At 49.6% G+C, this 20,357-nt stretch overlaps 2 protein-coding genes across 5 annotated transcripts in view; both read right to left on the bottom strand.

Moving 5' to 3' along the window:
• Positions 1–125: 125 nt before the first annotated feature.
• Positions 126–6,308, bottom strand: LOC106613978 (uncharacterized). Of its 2 annotated transcripts, none has more exons than XM_082956903.1 (4): positions 5,351–6,308; positions 2,552–2,634; positions 2,323–2,461; positions 126–473 (listed from the first exon to the last, which is right to left on the bottom strand). In XM_082956903.1, exons 1-4 carry the CDS (start codon positions 5,426–5,428, stop codon positions 384–386), a joined length of 390 nt encoding a protein of 129 aa, XP_082813029.1. In that variant the 5' UTR covers positions 5,429–6,308; the 3' UTR covers positions 126–383. The 2 variants fall into 2 exon arrangements, with proteins under 2 accessions (XP_082813029.1, XP_082813030.1); XM_082956904.1 differs by having other exon boundaries at positions 128–473; positions 2,323–2,365.
• A 132-nt stretch (positions 6,309–6,440) lies between these two features.
• Positions 6,441–20,357, bottom strand: part of LOC106613976 (dynamin-2) — a 33,200-nt gene continuing 19,283 nt past the window's right edge. For 2 of the 3 annotated variants that reach the window (XM_014216868.3, XM_014216866.3), the window contains 6 exons: positions 17,862–17,971; positions 15,421–15,532; positions 10,310–10,474; positions 9,753–9,991; positions 9,481–9,675; positions 6,441–8,520 (listed from right to left, as the gene is read on the bottom strand). In XM_014216868.3, coding sequence (XP_014072343.3) covers positions 8,481–8,520; positions 9,481–9,675; positions 9,753–9,991; positions 10,310–10,474; positions 15,421–15,532; positions 17,862–17,971 — 861 coding nt within the window. In that variant the 3' untranslated portion in view covers positions 6,441–8,480. The remainder of the gene's footprint in view (positions 8,521–9,480; positions 9,676–9,752; positions 9,992–10,309; positions 10,475–15,420; positions 15,533–17,861; positions 17,972–20,357) is intronic. The other variant, XM_014216867.3, reaches the window with a different exon arrangement.

Raw genomic sequence — 20,357 nt, 5'->3', positions numbered from 1 at the left:
GTTGAGAAGTTCCCCATCACCATCTTATGGTAGAACAGTGAACAGCACACACTGCAAAACAACACATGACCTGTTCAGATTTGAACCAACTCCTGCTTTTAGGTATATAAATGAAACAATCCTACTTTTCGGACCCTGGTGTTCTTTGGTTTTGGGCCAATACTAACCTTCATAAGCTGACTGGTGTATTTTTTGTTGTTCTGAGGGGCTGACAGAGCGGTTGTATTCCTCGACGCTGTTCCACCGTCGGACTGGAGACCTCCGCTATACACAGAGGACGCAACCTGAGATTGTGGATGTGAACAGAGTGCAAGAGGGGGAGAGTAGGGAAAAGACATGCTAAAACCGCATCTTAACTCCGTGTGTCAGTATAGTGTGTGTCCCTACCGCTCCCTCTGTCTCTGTCTACACGGCCACACCCTGCTCCGGTCCTGCCTCTCTCTGTCTGAGCTATGAGGGGTCCCTGCCTGCAGCTAGGGTCAGAGATAGTCAACACACATTGTCACTCATAAAATGTAGTTACATTGAGCCGGGGCCAAGCTCCTGCAGTTTATGGGTCCAAAGAGAAAAGTATGACAAATCAAGGTTAGGGTTTGGATTGAACATGAGGCTAGGATTAGAGATGTATTTAGTGTTTGGGTTGAACATAGGACTAGGATTAGATGTATTTAGTGTTTGGGTTGAACATAGGACTAGGATTAGATGTATTTAGGGTTTGGGTTGAACATGAGGCTAGGATTAGAGATGTATTTAGTGTTTGGGTTGAACATAGGACTAGGATTAGATGTATTTAGGGTTTGGGTTGAACATGAGGCTAGGATTAGAGATGTATTTAGTGTTTGGGTTGAACATAGGACTAGGATTAGATGTATTTAGGGTTTGGGTTGAACATGAGGCTAGGATTAGATGTATTTGGGGTTTGGATTGAACATGAGGCTAGGATTAGATGTATTTAGGGTTTGGGTTGAACATAGGACTAGATGTATTTAGGGTTTGGATTGAACATGAGGCTAGGATTAGAGATGTATTTAGTGTTTGGGTTGAACATAGGACTAGGATTAGATGTATTTAGGGTTTGGGTTGAACATGAGGCTAGGATTAGAGATGTATTTAGTGTTTGGGTTGAACATAGGACTAGGATTAGATGCATTTAGGGTTTGGGTTGAACATGAGGCTAGGATTAGAGATGTATTTAGTGTTTGGGTTGAACATAGGACTAGGATTAGATGTATTTAGGGTTTGGGTTGAACATGAGGCTAGGATTAGATGTATTTGGGGTTTGGGTTGAACATAGGACTAGGATTAGATGTATTTAGGGTTTGGGTTGAACATGAGGCTAGGATTAGAGATGTATTTAGTGTTTGGGTTGAACATAGGACTAGGATTAGATGTGTTTGGGTTGAACATGAGGCTAGGATTAGATGTATTTAGGGTTTGGGTTGAACATGAGGCTAGGATTAGAGATGTATTTAGTGTTTGGGTTGAACATGAGGCTAGGATTAGAGATGTATTTAGGGTTTGGGTTGAACATAGGACTAGGATTAGATGTATTTAGGGTTTGGGTTGAACATAGGACTAGGATTAGATGTATTTGGGGTTTGGGTTGAACATGAGGCTAGGATTAGATGTATTTGGGGTTTGGGTTGAACATGAGGCTAGGATTAGATGTATTTGGGGTTTGGGTTGAACATGAGGCTAGGATTAGATGTATTTGGGGTTTGGGTTGAACATGAGGCTAGGATTAGATGTATTTGGGGTTTGGGTTGAACATGAGGCTAGGGTTAGAGATGTATTTGGGGTTTGGGTTGAACATGAGGCTAGGGTTAGAGATGTATTTAGGGTTAGGGGAACATGAGGCTAGGATTAGAGATGTATTTAGGGTTTGGGTTGAACATAAAGCTAGGATTAGAGATGTATTTTGGGTTGAACATGAGGCTAGGAGATGTATTTAGGGTTTGGGTTGAACTGGAATGTGTACATGAAGCTAGTTTTAGGATAACCTCAACTGTAAACCCCCGCCAAAATGCTCTCCAATTCCTAATTTAACCCCTGCTCTTAGGACTTAACACTTTTTATTTTACCTTTATTTATCTAGGCAAGTCAGTTAAGAACAGTGGGTTAGGTTAACTGCCTTGTTCAGGGGCAGAACGACAGATTTGTACCTTGTCAGCTCGGGGATTCGATCTTGCAACCTTTCGGTTACTAGTCCAACGCTCTAACCACTAGGCTACACTGCTGCACTAAAGCCTGTCTGCAGTCCCTAACTCTGTAATCCAAACAATTAGTTTAACTGTAGCCCTAATCCCCTCACCCTATGCTTACCGTGGTGGGTGTGGTTGGTTCTGTCCCTCTGCTTGTCCGGGTGCTGCAGAGGAGAGGTCTGGGTGTTACTGGTACAGGAGCCAGGCCCATCAGGTGGGGAGCATAGGACCAGGGTTTACTCCTCTGGACTGGGTATTGACTAAGAACAGATACAGGCGTCTGTCTCTAAGACGTGTGTGTGTGTGTGTGTGTGTGTGTGTGGGGGGGGGGGCGTATTGTGTGTTATTACCTGTTGATAGACAGGGCAGTCTGTTGGTAGATCTTCCTCAGGATGGTGGAGGAGGAGGGACCACACATGTTCACCACAGACACCTGTACACAGACATCAATTGTTATGAAACCAGTTAATGATTTTTAGGGAGTTTTAACGTTTGTTTTATTTGTCTCTTGTTGCTGGACTGAATCTACAAAATATGAAACCCCTTCAAGCTTGTTTAATATTTAACATTTTTAGGACCTCACTTCCGGGTAGTGAAATGATGAGATTTTAGGAGCGACACCGTTCTTGGAGTGTCACTCGTTGAGCTATAACAACTCATGGTCAAAGACCGTACAGTATGTAAATAAAATGATGGCTGAAAAAAGGTTCAAAAGGAGCCCAGCTTGAAACAGACACCGAGGTAAGACATTAAACAAGCCACAAAAGGGTGTGGATTTACTGGATTTCTACTGGAGAAGTTTCTGCTTATCTTCATACTGTACTGTCTTTGGTATGTGCTTTCAAGACAACTGGGAACTCTGGGAGGGAGGGGGGGGTCAGTGATCTTCAGGTCAGAAAGCTGTAGACCAGGGTTTCCCAAACTCAGTCCTGCCCTCCTGCCACCGAGTGTGTAGTGTAGACAGAAATGTAACAGGGTCTGTGGGATCTTTTCAGGATGGTTCTGTTGTTGAATGATTACTTAGGAATACTACAGCTAACAACCATAATCAGCTTTCAAGACAAACCTGGCTGTGCTCGTCTTACATTTTTATGCAATAATGTTGTGCTCTGAAACTATAGTAACAATTTGACTAGCCATGTCTCTGTAGTTTCATCAGCAGAAACAATCGTTTCTGGTATGACGTGTGCGAGAAGGATGTGGTGCTGGGTGGGGCAGTATAGGGAATATACTAGTTGTGATCGATAGGATTAATCTTTTGCCTGTTATATATATTTATTATTACTTTTATTTTACCTTTATTTAACTAGGCAAGTCAGTTAAGAACAAATTCTTATTTTCAATGACGGCCTAGGAACAGTGGGTTACTTGTTCAGGGGCAGAACAACAGATTTTTACCTTGTCAGCTCAGGGATTCGATCTTGCAACCTTCCAGTTATTAGTCCAACGCTCTAACCACTAGGCTACTTAATGGTTATGTGTTTGTCCAGTTGATGGGGCAGACAGTGGGTCGGGGGCGGGCCCAGGCAGTGTCCTGGAGGAAGGTGTTATGGGATCGCCAGTCTTTCCCTGATAACTACGTGGACCACCGCTTCATGGAGGAGCTCAGGAGGAACCAGGGTCTCCGCCTATATCGTTGTGGTGCGGGAGGCAGGACTGGTGGCACAACATCTCCTGTGTGGCTCTGTTCCTCATTTGCTGGTTGTACATGGAGCAGGTACTGTACACACCTTACAGTGAAGCTCTAATGACAACCTATTCTCCACATAGTGCACTAATGTGACCAGAACAATATAGTGTAAGTCACATAGCTAGGGTTGTAGTCAAACGTTGTGCACTAGAATAGGGAATCGGTTGTGATTCAGTTTTAGACTCCTCTACCACATTAGGACATGTCTCAAGTCTAAACCCTATCTTTTTGCTCTGTGCCCTGCTTGGCTACAGACTCTACCATGCGCTGGCTCCACGGGACAATTCAGACAGCCACCAGTGTACACGTTGGTCTGACCTGAAGAGTGCCTCCATCTTCACCTTTGGGTTCTCTCCTGTCCTCAGGACGTTAAGAGTCTGTCAATACAGACACGGTTACTCCATGGTGGCCTTCCCCCACACCCAGCCCATTCCCCCTGGAAGCCTCTCTCAATGCTGCCCTGTTTGCCTCAGTCTGGACTCCTCCCTCCATACCTTGAGAATGCTCTGCTGGGCCCAGTTGATCAAACTGCAGAGTGACAAGGATAACATACAGGAAACCTGGGATGAGGCCGAGATAGGAGAGGACCTGACACACTTTCTACACTGATGGGGAAAGACCAGGGGGAGAGGACTGGTGGGGCAAGACCAGGGGGAGAGGACTGGTGGGGCAAGCCACACACACACCCTAATCCACTGAGGAGGGTTAGCCAATGTCGTCTTCCTCAAATACCAGATTGGTAGAATTATTGGCATCCTGAAAACACTTCAGAGAAATATGTTGCTCCTATTTTAGCAGAACAAGGAGGGTTTCTCATCTAGAACTAAATGCTCTTTGCTCAGATTCCAGCACTAGGAAAGGACATTCTGTTATTTTTTTAAAATTTCTGTACAATTAATAAATTGTCGAAACGTGTGTCTAGTAACCAAGGGCTCTGAAGCATGATAGATTGCAAACATGTTGAATTAAGTAGGAAATATTCAACCTGTAATGATTAAAACATTTTGTAGTACTGTCAGGTTTTTTTAAATGCAGCTTTGCTATAATAAGTTGTTTTTATTATACATCATATAGATTAGTGACAATTATTCTTCAGAATGGGACAAACTTTCATGAACTCAGAAACGTGAGTATGTGTGATGAATTTATTCAGTGGATAGTGTTACTGTTGACTGTGGTTAGACTAGATTGGAAAGGAGACCTGATACCGTTTGCCTGTAGACTAGAGCAGTTTCCCAACTCCGGTCCTTAAACCCCCAACAGCACATTTGTTGTAGCCCTGTACAAAAACACCTGATTCAACTAGTCAATGGCTTGATGATTAGTTGACAAGTAGAATCAGGTGTGCTTGTCTGGTGCCACAACCAAAAATATGTACTGTTAGTGTATTAGTCGAGTACACTAAACTACGTGTATGGAGTACCGTACTAAATCCACTTGATGTCAGCCGTAGGCCTACCTTCACATCGCCTTTCCCGGGCCTGACGCGGTTGATTCTCGGCATTGTCCCTGGCTGTGGTCGGTCCTGTGGCTCCATGGTGAGTTGTTTGATCCTCGACTGAGTTAAGCCGTGGATAGTGGCTCTCACCCCCTTGTCGCTCCGCTACTAGACCACTGAGAAAAGGCCGGAATGGTTTTGTCTGGTTTTCACACGAATGTCGTAACAATAGAGGTTAATGATGCTACATTCGCGCACCGACGACATCGAATTCAACAACCACCAGGTCGAAAAAAATACTAATACAATTAAATAATTATCTTCAACCAAGACATAAGGCAATGTAATAAACACTATTTGCCTAATTAAAGGGTGAAATATCATTGCTGTATGGCTTATTATACTAATAAAAGCCTGCTAGGAGTCTGTCCCTCTTTTGACGCGCTGATTGGAATGATCTTATTGTCCAATCTGTTCATATTTATGGATCTATCTAATACAAATCTTAAAGTAAAAGGTCCACAACATTGTAGAAAATTAAAACCCTGTTTATTTAAAACCATAGAAACAGTGGTGTATTGTTTTTGTGTATTTACACAATATTGTATATTTACACAAAGCTTACACATGGTAACACACACACACATTCCAACATTTGTAGACATTACCATATGTACAAAAGGGGAGGGAGAAAGAGGGGAGGGGAGTGAAGGAAGGAGAGGGAGAGAAAGCACACTGTATTACAGATTAGACAGCTCATTGACAAGATCTGGGTAAGAGTCTCCAGCAAAATGGTAGGTTGTGGGAGTGACTACAAAGGATTCCCCAGGGAAGGAGGGAAAGGGGGAGGGAAAGAGGGGAGGGAAGAGGGGAGGGGGGAGGGAAAGAGGGGAGGGAAGGAAGGAAAGAGGGGAGAGAAGGGGGGAGGAAAGAGGGGAGGGGGGAGAAGGAAGGAAAGAGAAGGAAGGAAAGAGGGGAGAGAAAGAAGGGAGGGGGGGAGAAGGGAGGGGGGGAGGGGGGAGGGGAGGAAAGGGGGAAGGGAGGGGGGGAGGAAAGGGGGAAGGGAGGGGGGGAAGGGAAGGAGAAAAGAGGGGAGAGAGAGAGAGGGAAGGAAGGAAGGAGAAAAGAGGGGAGAGGGAAGGAGAGAGGAAAGAGAGGAAGGAAAGAGGGGAAGGAGAGAGGAGGGAAGGAGCGGAGGGAGGGAGGGTAGGAAGGAGAGAGGGAGGGTAGGAAGGAGAGAGGGTAGGAAGGAAGGAGACAGGGAGGGAAGGAAGGAGAGAGGGAGGGAAGGAAGGAGAGAGGGAAGGAAGGAGAGAGGGAGGGAAGGAAGGAGAGAGGGAGGAAGGAGAGAGGGAGGAGGAGAGGGAAGGAAGGAAGGAAGGAAGGAAGGAAGGAAGGAGAGAGAGGGAAGGAAGGAGAGAGAGGGAAGGAAGGAAGGAGAAAAGAGGGGAGAGAGAGAGGGAAGGAGAGAGGGAAGGAGAGAGAGGGAAGGAAGGAGAGGGTAGGAAGGAGAGGAAAGAGGGGAGGGAGGAAGGAAAGAGGAGAAGGAGGGAAGGAGACGGAGGGAGGGAGGGTAGGAAGGAGAGAGGGAGGGAGGGTAGGAAGGAAGGAGACAGGGAGGGAAGGAAGGAGACAGGGAGGGAAGGAGAGAGGGAGGAAGGAGAGAGAAGGAAGGACAGGAGAGAGGGAAGGAAGGAGAGAGGGAGGGAAGGAAGGAGAGAGGGAGGAAGGAGAGGGAAGGAAGGAAGGAAGGAAGGAAGGAAGGAAGGAAGGAAGGAAGGAAGGAGAGAGAGGGAAGGAAGGAGAGAGAGGGAAGGAAGGAAGGAGAAAGAGGGGAGAGAGAGAGGGAAGGAGAGAGGGAAGGAGAGAGAGGGAAGGAAGGAGAGGGTAGGAAGGAGAGGAAAGAGGGGAGGGAGGAAGGAAAGAGGAGAAGGAGGGAAGGAGACGGAGGGAGGGAGGGTAGGAAGGAGAGAGGGAGGGAGGGTAGGAAGGAAGGAGACGGAGGGAAGGAAGGAGACAGGGAGGGAAGGAGAGAGGGAGGAAGGAGAGAGGGAGGAAGGAGAGAGAAGGAAGGAAGGAGAGAGAAGGAAGGAAGGAAGGAGAGAGAGGGAAGGAAGGAAGGAGAGAGGGAAGGAAGGAAGGAGAGAGAGGGAAGGAAGGAAGGAGAGAGAGAGAGAGGGAAGGAAGGAGAGAGAGGGAAGGAAGGAGAGAGAGGGAAGGAGGGAGGGAGGGAGGGAAGGAGGGAGGGAGGGAAGGAGGGAGGGAAGGAAGGAGGAAGGAGACAGAGGGGAAGGAGGGAGGGAAGGAAGGAAGGAAGGAGACAGAGGGGAAGGAAGGAGGGAGGGAAGGAAGGAAGGAAGGAGGGAGGGAGACAGAGGGAAGGGAATGGAGGAGAGAGAGGGAAGGGTGGGAAGGGAGGAGACGGAGGAGAGAAGTGCCTCAGGGTTGTGGGATAGGGTTGCATTTGAGATTTGGCAAAGAAGTTACAGGCATTACAAAATAGTAAGAGGGAAGGGAGGAGAGGGAGGAGAGGGAGGGAGGGAGGGAAGGAAGGGAGGAGAGGGAAGGGAGGGAGGAAAGGAAGGAGGGAAAGAGAGGGGAGGGAGGAAAGGAAGGAGGGAAAGAGAGGGGAGGGAGGAAAGGAAGGAGGGAAAGAGAGGGGAGGGAGGAAAGGAAGGAAGGAAAGAGAGGGGAGGGAAGGAAGGAAAGAGAGGGGAGGGAGGAAAGGAAGGAAGGAAAGAGGGGAGGGAGGAAAGGAAGGAAGGAAAGAGGGGACGAAAAGAGGGGAGGGAGAGAAAGCACACTGTATTACAGATTAGACAGCTCATTGACAAGATCTGGGTAAGAGTCTCCAGCAAAATGGAAGATTGATATGAGTTTAGAATGGGTAGAAATTATCAATATGGCAATGGCTTCAACTTGCCCTCCAATAGACTAGTAGAAATAGTCACCACATTGATTACACCTATCCAATCATTTCAGATCTTTGCAAGTGTCCGGGTGGTAGGGGATAGAAGTGGGATAGGGTTGCATTTGAGATTTGGCAAAGAAGTTAAAAAAGGCATTACAAAATAGTAATATGATCCATCTGATTGACAGACTGTATGATGTAGTTGTCCTATAAGAGTCATTGTTGTGTTGTGGGGAAGGGTCAGTGCAATGGTTTCGTGGGGACAGCTGGGGGGTGCCTCCTGGAAAGGGACAGAGAAGAGAGACCATTACTACTGGACTAGCCTGTGCTCTAACATCTGAATGTTCCGGTTTTCAGGGGAAATGGAAAGAGCCTGTAACGTGACGACTCTCCATCTTAACAACTCCTCCACATTTACTGGATTGGTTGAACAGGGCAGAAGAGAACCTCCCGACATTTTTTTATTCATTTGTTTTCGTCAAGACCCGTATGTAGGGGGATCTAGTGTCAGGCATTTCTACGCCTACTCCGTTAGATTACTACAGGACACACGACAGTACATCATACACATGTATTAGAGTACTCTACAATTCATACAAAGTTTTTTTTAATGATTAAAAAAAATAACACTATAGATCTCCTAAAGCAAACAGTGTGCACTCAGGAGGAAAGTCCTGTTGAGAAATCAGTGAGCATTCCTGCTGGTGCTGACCAGGAAAGATCCCTGTGGAGACAAAGGAATCTTTTGGTGTGTGTGTGTGTGTGTGTGTGTGTGTGTGTGTGTGTGTGTACTGGCAGAGTGTTCCTGTGATGTGAAATAGGAGAAAAGGACTTGTTATTTTCCTGGGAGATAGAGGTAGAGAAAAAGCGAGGGAGAGTTATGGAGTGAGTTAGGGAGGGGCTTGAGAGGGATGATGGGTGAGGCCCAAAAGAACTGTGGAGAGGAAATGAGGCAGAAAGAGACTGGCCTAAAGCCGGGGAGGAATGAGTGGAGGGAGAAGGGAGAGGGATACTGCATGAGGAAAAATGGAAAGCAGTAAAACAAATCCATGCGAAGTGAAGTTGAGAGAGAACGTCTGTATACTGGGGTTGATGGGAAAGAGATGAGAAACACATTTTCCAGCTGACCCCCATCCAGTTCAAATAACCTCCCTCTTTCTCTGCAGGCCAATGTTTGGCTCTTCACACGCAGAGAATTCCAACAAATAGCTAATGAATAAAATAACATCACCATGGTTACCTGGGTACGTTAGGGGGGGGTCTGATGAGTCCGGTGGGTGGAGACTGGGTGGTATCAGCGTGATTGCTGATTGGTCCATGGGGTGCGGCGCGGGAGGGGACTGGTGGGGCCATGGGGGTGGGGCCTCTGGTGGAGGGCGAGGCTCTGGGAGCAGTGGCTATACGCTTAGAAGCTATAGCTGTAGGACTGGGAGACCTGCAGGAGAATGGGGTTAGAGTTTTGGTGTGTGTGTGTGTGTGTGTGTGTGTGTGTGTGTGTGTGTGTGTGTGTACCTGCAGCTGGTCCCAGGGGCTCCATGCAGCCAGGAGGAGTCAACAGGAGGAGGTAGAGGAGTAGAGGAGGTGGAGGTAGAGATGTCTCCTATGATGGCCAGCGCCTCCTTCAGGGCAGAGTGAGTCCTCAGCACCTCCTCTCTCCTCTGCTCCTGTTCTGGAGACTCATCCATCAACACACACTTCTCTGCTAGAGAGTAGAGCTGCACCAGGAGATCACTACCAATATACAACTTCACCTGGGGAGGGGAGAGGGAAAAGGAGGAGAGAGGGAAAAGGAGGAGAGAGGGAAAAGGAGAGAGGGGAAAAGGAGAGAGGGAAAAGGAGGAGAGAGGGAAAAGGAGAGAGGGAAGAGGAGAGAGGGATGGAGGCACCATACAAAGCCATGGTTGTCTAAACATGTGTATATCTGTATCACAACCGTTGTGTCATATGTTGTACAACCTGAGAGTGTACCAGTCTTATAGATCAGATTGCTAGGATAACAATGTGGTTCTGTCCAGGTGTTATGTGATAAAGATGATCTGGAACGCCCCCAGACAGACAGACAGTCTTACGTTATTGATCATGAGGTGCATGATAGTCTTGGGCATGAGGTCTCTGATGGCTTTGTAAACGATGTTCATGTAGGAGTCCACCAGGTTACGTATGGTCTCTACCTGACGCTCCAACTGAGGGTCCATAGAGAAACTATCACTAGAACCACTACACTCCCCATCCACCTGGGAAGAGAGAGAGGGAGGGAGGGATGGAGAGAGGGAGGGAAAAGAGTGGGGGAGAGAGGTGGCTGTTAGGTGTAATTTGTCATGGCTGCAGTAAGGTACGGTATATTGCATTGGCAACATGGAAAGTTCCTTAACCTAATAAAGCTTTTTTGAATTAGACAAAAATGAGTGGGAGAAGAGAGGGGAGATGATGGAAAGGAGACAAGGGGAGGGGGGTTAGAGAAGAGGGAAGGAGACAAGGGGAGGGGGGTTAGAGAAGAGGGAAGGAGACAAGGGGAGGGGGGTTAGAGAAGAGGGAAGGGGAGAGGAGACAAGGGGAGGGGGGTTAGAGAAGAGGGAAGGTAACAAGGGGAGGGGGGTTAGAGAAGAGGGAAGGTGACAAGGGGAGGGGGGTTAGAGAAGAGGGAAGGAGACAAGGGGAGGGGGGTTAGAGAAGAGGGAAGGTAACAAGGGGAGGGGGGTTAGAGAAGAGGGAAGGTGACAAGGGGAGGGGGGTTAGAGAAGAGGGAAGGTAGACAAGGGGAGGGGGGTTAGAGAAGAGGGAAGGAGACAAGGGGAGGGGGGTTAGAGAAGAGGGAAGGGGAGAGGAGACAAGGGGAGGGGGGGTTAGGGGAAGGAGACAAGGGGAGGGGGGTTAGGGAAGGAGACAAGGGGAGGGGGGTTAGGGAAGGAGACAAGGGGAGGGGGGTTAGGGAAGGAGACAAGGGGAGGGGGGTTAGAGAAGAGGGAAGGTGACAAGGGGAGGGGGGTTAGGGAAGGAGACAAGGGGAGGGGGGTTAGGGAAGGAGACAAGGGGAGGGGGGTTAGGGAAGGAGACAAGGGGAGGGGGGGTTAGGGAAGGAGACAAGGGGAGGGGGGTTAGAGAAGAGGGAAGGTGACAAGGGGAGGGGGGTTAGAGAAGAGGGAAGGAGACAAGGGGAGGGGGGTTAGAGAAGAGGGAAGGTAACAAGGGGAGGGGGGTTAGAGAAGAGGGAAGGAGACAAGGGGAGGGGGGGTTAGAGAAGAGGGAAGGTGACAAGGGGAGGGGGGTTAGAGAAGAGGGAAGGAGACAAGGGGAGGGGGGTTAGAGAAGAGGAAAGGTAACAAGGGGAGGGGGGTTAGAGAAGAGGAAAGGAGACAAGGGGAGGGGGGTTAGAGAAGAGGGAAGGTGACAAGGGGAGGGGGGTTAGAGAAGAGGGAAGGGGCGAGGAGAGGGGGGTTAGAGAAGAGGGAAGGTGACAAGGGGAGGGGGGGAGGGGGGTTAGAGAAGAGGGAAGGAGACAAGGGGAGGGGGGTTAGAGAAGAGGGAAGGAGACAAGGGGAGGGGGGTTAGAGAAGAGGAAAGGTAACAAGGGGAGGGGGGTTAGAGAAGAGGGAAGGAGACAAGGGGAGGGGGGTTAGAGAAGAGGAAAGGTAACAAGGGGAGGGGGGTTAGAGAAGAGGGAAGGAGACAAGGGGAGGGGGGTTAGAGAAGAGGAAAGGTAACAAGGGGAGGGGGGTTAGAGAAGAGGAAAGGAGACAAGGGGAGGGGGGTTAGAGAAGAGGGAAGGTGACAAGGGGAGGGGGGTTAGAGAAGAGGGAAGGAGACAAGGGGAGGGGGGTTAGAGAAGAGGGAAGGTGACAAGGGGAGGGGGGTTAGAGAAGGGGCGAGGAGACGGGAGGGGGGTTAGGGAAGTGGCGAGGAGACAAGGGGAGGGGGGTTAGAAGAGGGAAGGGGCGAGGAGACAAGGGGAGGGGGGTTAGGGAAGAGGGAAGGAGACAAGGGGAGGGGGGTTAGAAGAGGGAAGGGGCGAGGAGACAAGGGGAGGGGGGTTAGAAGAGGGAAGGGGCGAGGAGACAAGGGGAGGGGGGTTAGAGGGAAGGGAAGGGAGACGGGAGGGGGTTAGGGGAGAGGAAAGGAGAAAGGGGAGGGGGTAGGGAAGGGGAAGGGGGTTAGAGGAGAAGAAAGGGGAGGGGGTAGGGAAGGGGAAGGGGGTTAGAGGAGAAGAAAGGGGAGGGGGTAGGGAAGGGGAAGGGGGTTAGAGGAGAGGAAAGGGGAGGGGGTTAGGGGAGAGGAAAGGAGAAAGGGGAGGGGGTTAGGGGAGAGGAAAGGAGAAAGGGGAGGGGGTAGGGAAGGGGAAGGGGGTTAGAGGAGAAGAAAGGGGAGGGGGTAGGGAAGGGGAAGGGGGTTAGAGGAGAAGAAAGGGGAGGGGGTAGGGAAGGGGAAGGGGGTTAGAGGAGAAGAAAGGGGAGGGGGTAGGGAAGGGGAAGGGGGTTAGAGGAGAAGAAAGGGGAGGGGGTAGGGAAGGGGAAGGGGGTTAGAGGAGAGGAAAGGGGAGGGGGTTAGGGGAGGGGGTTAGGGGAAAGGGAAGGGGGTTAGAGGAGAGGGAAGGGGACAAGGGGAGGGGGGTTAGAGAAGAGGAAAGGTAACAAGGGGAGGGGGGTTAGAGAAGAGGGAAGGAGACAAGGGGAGGGGGGTTAGAGAAGAGGAAAGGTAACAAGGGGAGGGGGGTTAGAGAAGAGGGAAGGAGACAAGGGGAGGGGGGTTAGAGAAGAGGAAAGGTAACAAGGGGAGGGGGGTTAGAGAAGAGGAAAGGAGACAAGGGGAGGGGGGTTAGAGAAGAGGAAAGGTAACAAGGGGAGGGGGGTTAGAGAAGAGGGAAGGAGACAAGGGGAGGGGGGTTAGAGAAGAGGAAAGGTAACAAGGGGAGGGGGGTTAGAAGAGGGAAGGAGACAAGGGGAGGGGGGTTAGAGAAGAGGGAAGGGACAAGGGGAGGGGGGTTAGAGAAGAGGGAAGGTGACAAGGGGAGGGGGGTTAGAGAAGAGGGAAGGTGACAAGGGGAGGGGGGTTAGAGAAGAGGGAAGGGACAAGGGGAGGGGGTTAGAGAAGAGGGAAGGAGACAAGGGGAGGGGGGTTAGAGAAGAGGAAGGAACAAGGGGAGGGGGGTTAGAGAAGAGGGAAGGGACAAGGGGAGGGGGGTTAGAGAAGAGGGAAGGAGACAAGGGGAGGGGGGTTAGAGAAGAGGGAAGGAACAAGGGGAGGGGGGTTAGAGAAGAGGAAGGAACAAGGGGAGGGGGGTTAGAGAAGAGGGAAGGAGACAAGGGGAGGGGGGTTAGAGAAGAGGGAAGGAGACAAGGGGAGGGGGGTTAGAGAAGAGGGAAGGAGACAAGGGGAGGGGGGTTAGAGAAGAGGGAAGGTGACAAGGGGAGGGGGGTTAGAGAAGGGGCGAGGAGACGGGAGGGGGGTTAGGGAAGTGGCGAGGAGACAAGGGGAGGGGGGTTAGAAGAGGGAAGGGGCGAGGAGACAAGGGGAGGGGGGTTAGGGAAGAGGGAAGGAGACAAGGGGAGGGGGGTTAGAAGAGGGAAGGGGCGAGGAGACAAGGGGAGGGGGGTTAGAAGAGGGAAGGAGACAAGGGGAGCGGGGTTAGAGAAGAGGGAAGGTGACAAGGGGAGGGGGGTTAGAGAAGAGGGAAGGAGACAAGGGGAGGGGGGTTAGAGAAGAGGGAAGGAGACAAGGGGAGGGGGGTTAGAGAAGAGGGAAGGAGACAAGGGGAGGGGGGTTAGAAGAGGGAAGGAGACAAGGGGAGGGGGGTTAGAGAAGAGGGAAGGAGACAAGGGGAGGGGGGTTAGAGAAGAGGGAAGGTGACAAGGGGAGGGGGGTTAGAGAAGGGGCGAGGAGACGGGAGGGGGGTTAGGGAAGTGGCGAGGAGACAAGGGGAGGGGGGTTAGAAGAGGGAAGGGGCGAGGAGACAAGGGGAGGGGGGTTAGGGAAGAGGGAAGGAGACAAGGGGAGGGGGGTTAGAAGAGGGAAGGGGCGAGGAGACAAGGGGAGGGGGGTTAGAAGAGGGAAGGAGACAAGGGGAGCGGGGGTTAGAAGAGGGAAGGGGCGAGGAGACAAGGGGAGGGGGGGGTAGAGGGAAGGGGCGAGGAGACAAGGGGAGGGGGGTTAGAGAGGGAGGGAGAGGAGAAGGAGAGGAAGGGGAAGGAGACAAGGGGAGGGGGGTAGGGAAGGAGACAAGGGGAGGGGGGTTAGGGAAGGAGACAAGGGGAGGGGGGTTAGGGAAGGAGACAAGGGGAGGGGGGTTAGGGAAGAGACAAGGGGAGGGGGGTTAGGGAAGGAGACAAGGGGAGGGGGGTTAGGGAAGGAGACAAGGGGAGGGGGGTTAGGGAAGGAGACAAGGGGAGGGGGTTAGGGAAGGAGACAAGGGGAGGGGGGTTAGGGAAGGAGACAAGAGGAGGGGGTTAGGGAAGGGGAGAGGAGAAAGGGGAGGGGGTAGAGGAGGGGAAGGGGGTTAGAGGAGAGGAAAGGAGAAAGGGGAGGGGGGTTAGAGGAGAGGAAAGGAGAAAGGGGAGGGGGTTAGGGGAGAGGAAAGGAGAAAGGGGAGGGGGTTAGGGGAGAGGAAAGGAGAAAGGGGAGGGGGTTAGGGGAGAGGAAAGGAGAAAGGGGAGGGGGTTAGGGGAGAGGAAAGGAGAAAGGGGAGGGGGTTAGGGGAGAGGAAAGGAGAAAGGGGAGGGGGTAGGGAAGGGGAAGGGGGTTAGAGGAGAAGAAAGGGGAGGGGGTAGGGAAGGGGAAGGGGGTTAGAGGAGAAGAAAGGGGAGGGGGTAGGGAAGGGGAAGGGGGTTAGAGGAGAAGAAAGGGGAGGGGGTAGGGAAGGGGAAGGGGGTTAGAGGAGAGGAAAGGGGAGGGGGTTAGGGGAGGGGGTTAGGGGAAAGGGAAGGGGAGCAGTGCTGATTAGAAACAGATCTGCCATTTCTCTGAGTCTACGCACGCGCACACACACACACACACACACACACACGCACACACAATGACATCACAGCCCAGGAATGCAGCTATGAGCAGCCAACAACAGGAGGGGAGGGCTTGTAGAGGGGACGAGATAGGACAGAGGGGCAGGGTAGCCAGGCAGAGGACATTTAGGGAATGTGTAGGATATTGTCAGGGTGAAAAGTTAGGGGTCAGGGGTTATGACTAGGGTACTCACAGTGACTTTCTCAGGATAGACTCCGGCCCTCAGCAGAGAAGCCTTCCAGCTGTCTAGCTCTTCCTGAGAGCTACACGCCAGCTCCAGGAACCTGTAGTCCTTATACACATTCCTACAATAACATTACATACGGTCAGCTACGTCATCAAACTACATTTCCCAGCTAGCAGCTTAACACCTATACCCAGCTCCAGGAACCTATAGTTCTTATATACAGTACCAGTCAAAAGTTTGGACACACCTACTCATTCAAGAGTTTTTTTATTTTTACTATTTTCTACATTGTAGAATAATAGTAAAGACATCAAAAACTATGAAGTGACATATGGAATCATGTAGTAACCAAAAAAGTGTTAAACAATTCTAAATATATTTTATATTTGAGATTATTCAAAGTAGCCACCCTTTGCATTGATGACAGCTTTGCACACTCTTGGCATTCTCTCAACCAGCTTCATGAGGTAGTCACCTGGAAAGCATTTCAATTAACAGGTGTGCCTTGGTCCCGTGTGGCTCAATTGGTAGAGCATGGTGTTTGCAACGCCAGGGTTGTGGGTTTGATTCCCACGGGGGACCAGTACGGAGAAAAAAAATGTATGAAATGTATGCATTCACTACTGTAAGTCGCTCTGGATAAGAGCGTCTGCTAAATGACTAAAATGTAAATGTTGTTAAAAGTTAATTTGTGGAATTTCTTTCCTTCTTAATGCTTTTGAACCAATCAGTTGTGTTGTGACAAGGTAGGGGGGGTATACAGAAGATAGCCCAAGTCCAAAGTATGGTAAGAACAGATCGAATAAGCAACGAGAAACAACAGTCCATCATTACTTCGCGACATGCGGAAAATTTCAAGAACTTTGAAAGTTTCTTCAAGTGCAGTCGTAAAAACCATCAAGCGCTATGATGAAACTGGCCCTCATGAGGACCGCCACAGGAAAGGAAGACCCAGAGTTACCTCTGCTGCAGAGGATAAGTTCATTAGAGTTACCAGCCTCAGAAATTGCAGCCAAAATAAATGCTTCACAGAGTTCAAGTAACAGATACATCTCAACGTCAACTGTTGAGGAGAGACTGCATGCATCAGGCCTTCATGGTCGAATTGCTGCAAAGAAACCACTACTAAAGGACACCAATAAGAAGAAGAGACTTGCTATAGAGAAAAATAAAGAAAAACCCTTGAATGAGGTGTGTCCAATCTTTTGACCGGTCCTGTACGTTCCAACAATTATAACAAATACAGTCACCTTCCTTTCCAGGTTTGAGGTTGCATCCCATATGCATACACATGACTACAACATAGGTCTCACACAGGGCATGCTGGAACACACCTATTCACACACAATGAATCTTTCGCTCTCATCTCCCCCTTTCTACTTCTCCCCCTCGCTCTCTCCCCCCTCAGTCAGGGAGACGCCGCTGCGTCTGACAGTGGCAGGAATCTGGAGCCGTCTAAAGCCCATCTGTTAAACATTCTATTTGATCACTCTGTTGTTTCTCCCTCTCTCATGTTTTCTAAGCTGTCGTTGTTGGTGGTGTGTGTGTGTGTGTGTATTTGTCTCCAAACGAAGGCTGAGTGTTATGGAGAGCAGCCTCACCACATACAGTATCTCATGACATCTCAAGTGTCTGTACGCCTGGTCGATCCCTGGATGGTAGACCAGATGCTGCTGGAGATGTTGTTGGTCAGATGGCCAGAAGGGTTCGGTGTTAGGAGGGCCAGTAGGGGGCTCTCTCGCTCCCACTCACTCAATGCGTTACAATGGCTGGATTGTAACCAGTTACCAAATCCCACTTTTTCCTCTCCTTTTTCCTCGCTCAGTTCCGCTGTGTCCAGGGAGTTTTTCTCTCCTCTTGAGGAATTTTAGCATCTTTCTCCCTTTACCCTTTCACACTCTCTCTCCCCATGCCTTTAGATCAGGGACTTTCCTGAGGTTCTGATAAATGTTAGACGGACATACAGAGCACCGGGATCAGCACTCTGGACACAAAAGCATGCACACACACACACACACACACACACACACACACACACACACACACACACACACACACACACAGAGAGAAGGGGGAACAGGGGGCGCAGTAGGACACGCTTTGACACATTCCTGGCTGATCGCTCCCTCCCCTCCACTCTCACCCAGCCCTCTTTCTCGTGGCGATTTGAGAAATAGTTTCCTAACAAGAACAGCCTCATATCTGGTCCAGAACTCTGGCATTGAATAGCTGCTTAATGAGCCTGCCCTTGGTATACTATGGTCCACACAAACACACCCTACCCAGCCAGGTCCCACCCAGCTCAGTCCAGTAACCCACTGCTTCTCTCTGTCAGTGAGGAAGTCACAAAGTTAGGGTGTTAAAGTCCTGAACCTCACCCTCCATCTCTTTCAGATATGTCTGTCATAACCTTGTCTCATAAAACGCCACCATAACTACACACACACCTCTGTTCGGTGTTGAAGATGGCGTAGGCGTGTTTACTGGACATGAAGCTCTTCTCCACGTCTCTCAGCTTCAGGTTGTCCAACGGTAACATGTACTTCTTCTCTTTCTCCTGGGCAGGGATGGAGGGAGAGAGACGGGCAGGGATGGAGGGAGAGAGACGGGCAGGGATGGAGGGAGAGAGACGGGCAGGGATGGAGGGAGAGAGACAGGGGGAGGGAGGGAGAGAGACAGGGGGAGGGATGGAGGGAGAGAGACGGGCAGGGATGGAGGGAGAGACAGGGGGAGGGATGGAGGGAGAGAGAGGGGGAGGGAGGGAGAGGGAGAGACGGGCAGGGGTGGAGGGAGAGAGACACGGGGAGGGAGGGAGAGATGTGATGGAGGGAGGGAGGATAGAAGGGTTCATTCATTGATAGGTCTACTGTTCTGGTCAAAGCAGAAACAGCATGCAGAGAAAATATGCTCTATTATAAACTGGATGGTTCGAGCCTTGAATGCTGATTGGCTGACAGCCGTGGTATATCAATTTATTTTTGCTGCTGTAATTATGTTGGTAACCGGTTTATAATATCAATAAGGCACCTCAGGGGTTTGTAGTATATGGCCAATATACCACGGCCGAGGGCTGTGTCCAGGCAAGTGGTGGGAAAAGTACTCAATTGTCATATTTGAGTAAAAGTAAAGATACCTTTATAGAAAATGACTCAAGTAAAAGTGAATGTCACCCAATAAAATATTTGGTTTTAAATATACTTAAGTATACTATAAGTATTTGGTTTTAAGTATCAAAGGTAAATGGAATTGCTAAAATATACTTAAGTATCAAAAGTAAAAATCATTTCAAATTCCTTATATTAAGCAAACCAGACGGCACAATTTTCTAGTTATTTTTTTATTGATTGATAGCCAGGGGCACACTCCAACTCAGACAAAATGTACATACGAAGTATTTGTGTTTAGTGAATCCGCCAGTTCAGAGGCAGTAGGGATGACCAGGGACATTCTCTTGATAAGTGCGTGAATTGGACCATTTTCCTGTCAAAATGTAACAAGTACTTTTGGGTGTCAGGGAAAATGTATGGAGTAAAAATTACATTATTTTCTTTAGGAATGTAGTGAAGTAAAACTTGGCAAAAATATAAATAGTAAAGTAAAGTACAGATACCCTCAAACTACTTAAGTAGTACTTTAAAGTACTTTTACACCACTGGTCCAGGCACTCTGCGTTGTGCTTAAGAACAGCCCTTAGCCGTGGTATATTGGCCATATACCACACCCCCCCGGGCCTTATTGCTTAAGTATAGCATGGAGGGAGGCGTCTTATTGGTTTGTTAACATAATTCTCTATGGTGGAAACAGCAGAGAAACAGAGCTAGCTAGGATACATAAAGGGACTGGACTACTCTACATTACAGTGATGCGTTTGTGTGTGTGTGTGTGTGTGTGTGTGTTTAGGAGGGGAGGCATGAGTCTACACTCTATCATTAGAAGTTACGAACGAAAGTAAAAAGTTGGAGAAATGAAGCAAAACAGAGAGAATGACAGAAAATATGGGGATAGTGGAAAATAATGGAGTGAGTGAGGAAAAAAGAAAAATAATAAAACAGGGAAGGAAAAGTGAGTGAGAGATGAGGAGGAAAGAGAACAAGATAGGGAGGGAAAGAAGCCATCCTACATGTGAAAGTCATTACTCAAAGTGAAGCTGTAAAACACAACATTTCTCCATCCCCCTCTTCTCCTCCAACCTTCTCCCCTCGCTCTTCTCAACGTTTCTCTCGCCACTCTGCTCCCCTCTCTCTTCTCGTCCACCCTTCTCCCTCCTGCTCCCCTCTCACTTATCCTCTCCTCCACTCTACTCCCCCTTCCAGAGGGGCTATTCTCAGGAAACCGCTACAGTAAAAAGTGGAGAGAGGAAGGATGGTAGGAGAGATGGAGAGAAGGGGGAAGATGGAGAAAGAGGGATGGAGAAAGGGATGAAGATATGGCCTACCCAGAAAAAGGAGCGCCCAATTGGGCAGGAAAGGTAAAGATGAAAAAAAAAAAAAAGACTGAAAGGTGTAAGTCTGTCTCACACACGCTAGTGTGTGTGTTGGTCTCTCCTGAACCCTGCAACTCTTCCTTCATTCCGCTCTATTTTTTCCAGAGGGGCCCACTTCCTGTTAGAAAGGCAGAAAAAAAAATACAGAGGCTGGCGCTCCGACAGACGACAGACATCTGGTACCGCTTGAGAAAGAGAGCAAGAGAGAGAGAGAGAAACTGCAGACCACTCCAAAGTTGATTCCCAAGGGTCCCAACAACCCATATATGGCGCCTCAGTCCCTCCCTTCTTCCATCCCTTTCCCCCCTTTTTTCGTTATGCCTTCACTAAGTGCACTGGCAGATCCCCAGTGGTGAGAGTGAATGTGCCACGTCGAGGCTGGATACTCGTTCGCTCGGACGCAGCCCCTCAGATGCCCGGCACACACACACACACACACCGGATCGGGCCGCGACCAGAA

The sequence above is a fragment of the Salmo salar genome, chromosome 10 (assembly GCF_965601325.2).
Source record: "Salmo salar chromosome 10, fSalSal1, whole genome shotgun sequence".
Lineage (NCBI taxonomy): Eukaryota > Metazoa > Chordata > Actinopteri > Salmoniformes > Salmonidae > Salmo > Salmo salar.
The sequence above is the reverse complement of the archived record's forward strand: the minus strand, read 5'-3'. Positions and strand labels throughout refer to the sequence as shown.

Bases quoted from the DNA above. Each gene is read 5' to 3' on its own strand.
- LOC106613978 (XM_082956903.1), bottom strand. From the start codon at position 5,428: ATGGAGCCACAGGACCGACCACAGCCAGGGACAATGCCGAGAATCAAC. The intron at 2,635-5,350 runs GTAGGCCTACGG...GTCTGTGTACAG, and splicing joins CCGGGAAAGGCGATGTGAAG to GTGTCTGTGGTGAACATGTG. The intron at 2,462-2,551 runs GTAATAACACAC...ATCTGTTCTTAG, and splicing joins ACTGCCCTGTCTATCAACAG to TCAATACCCAGTCCAGAGGA.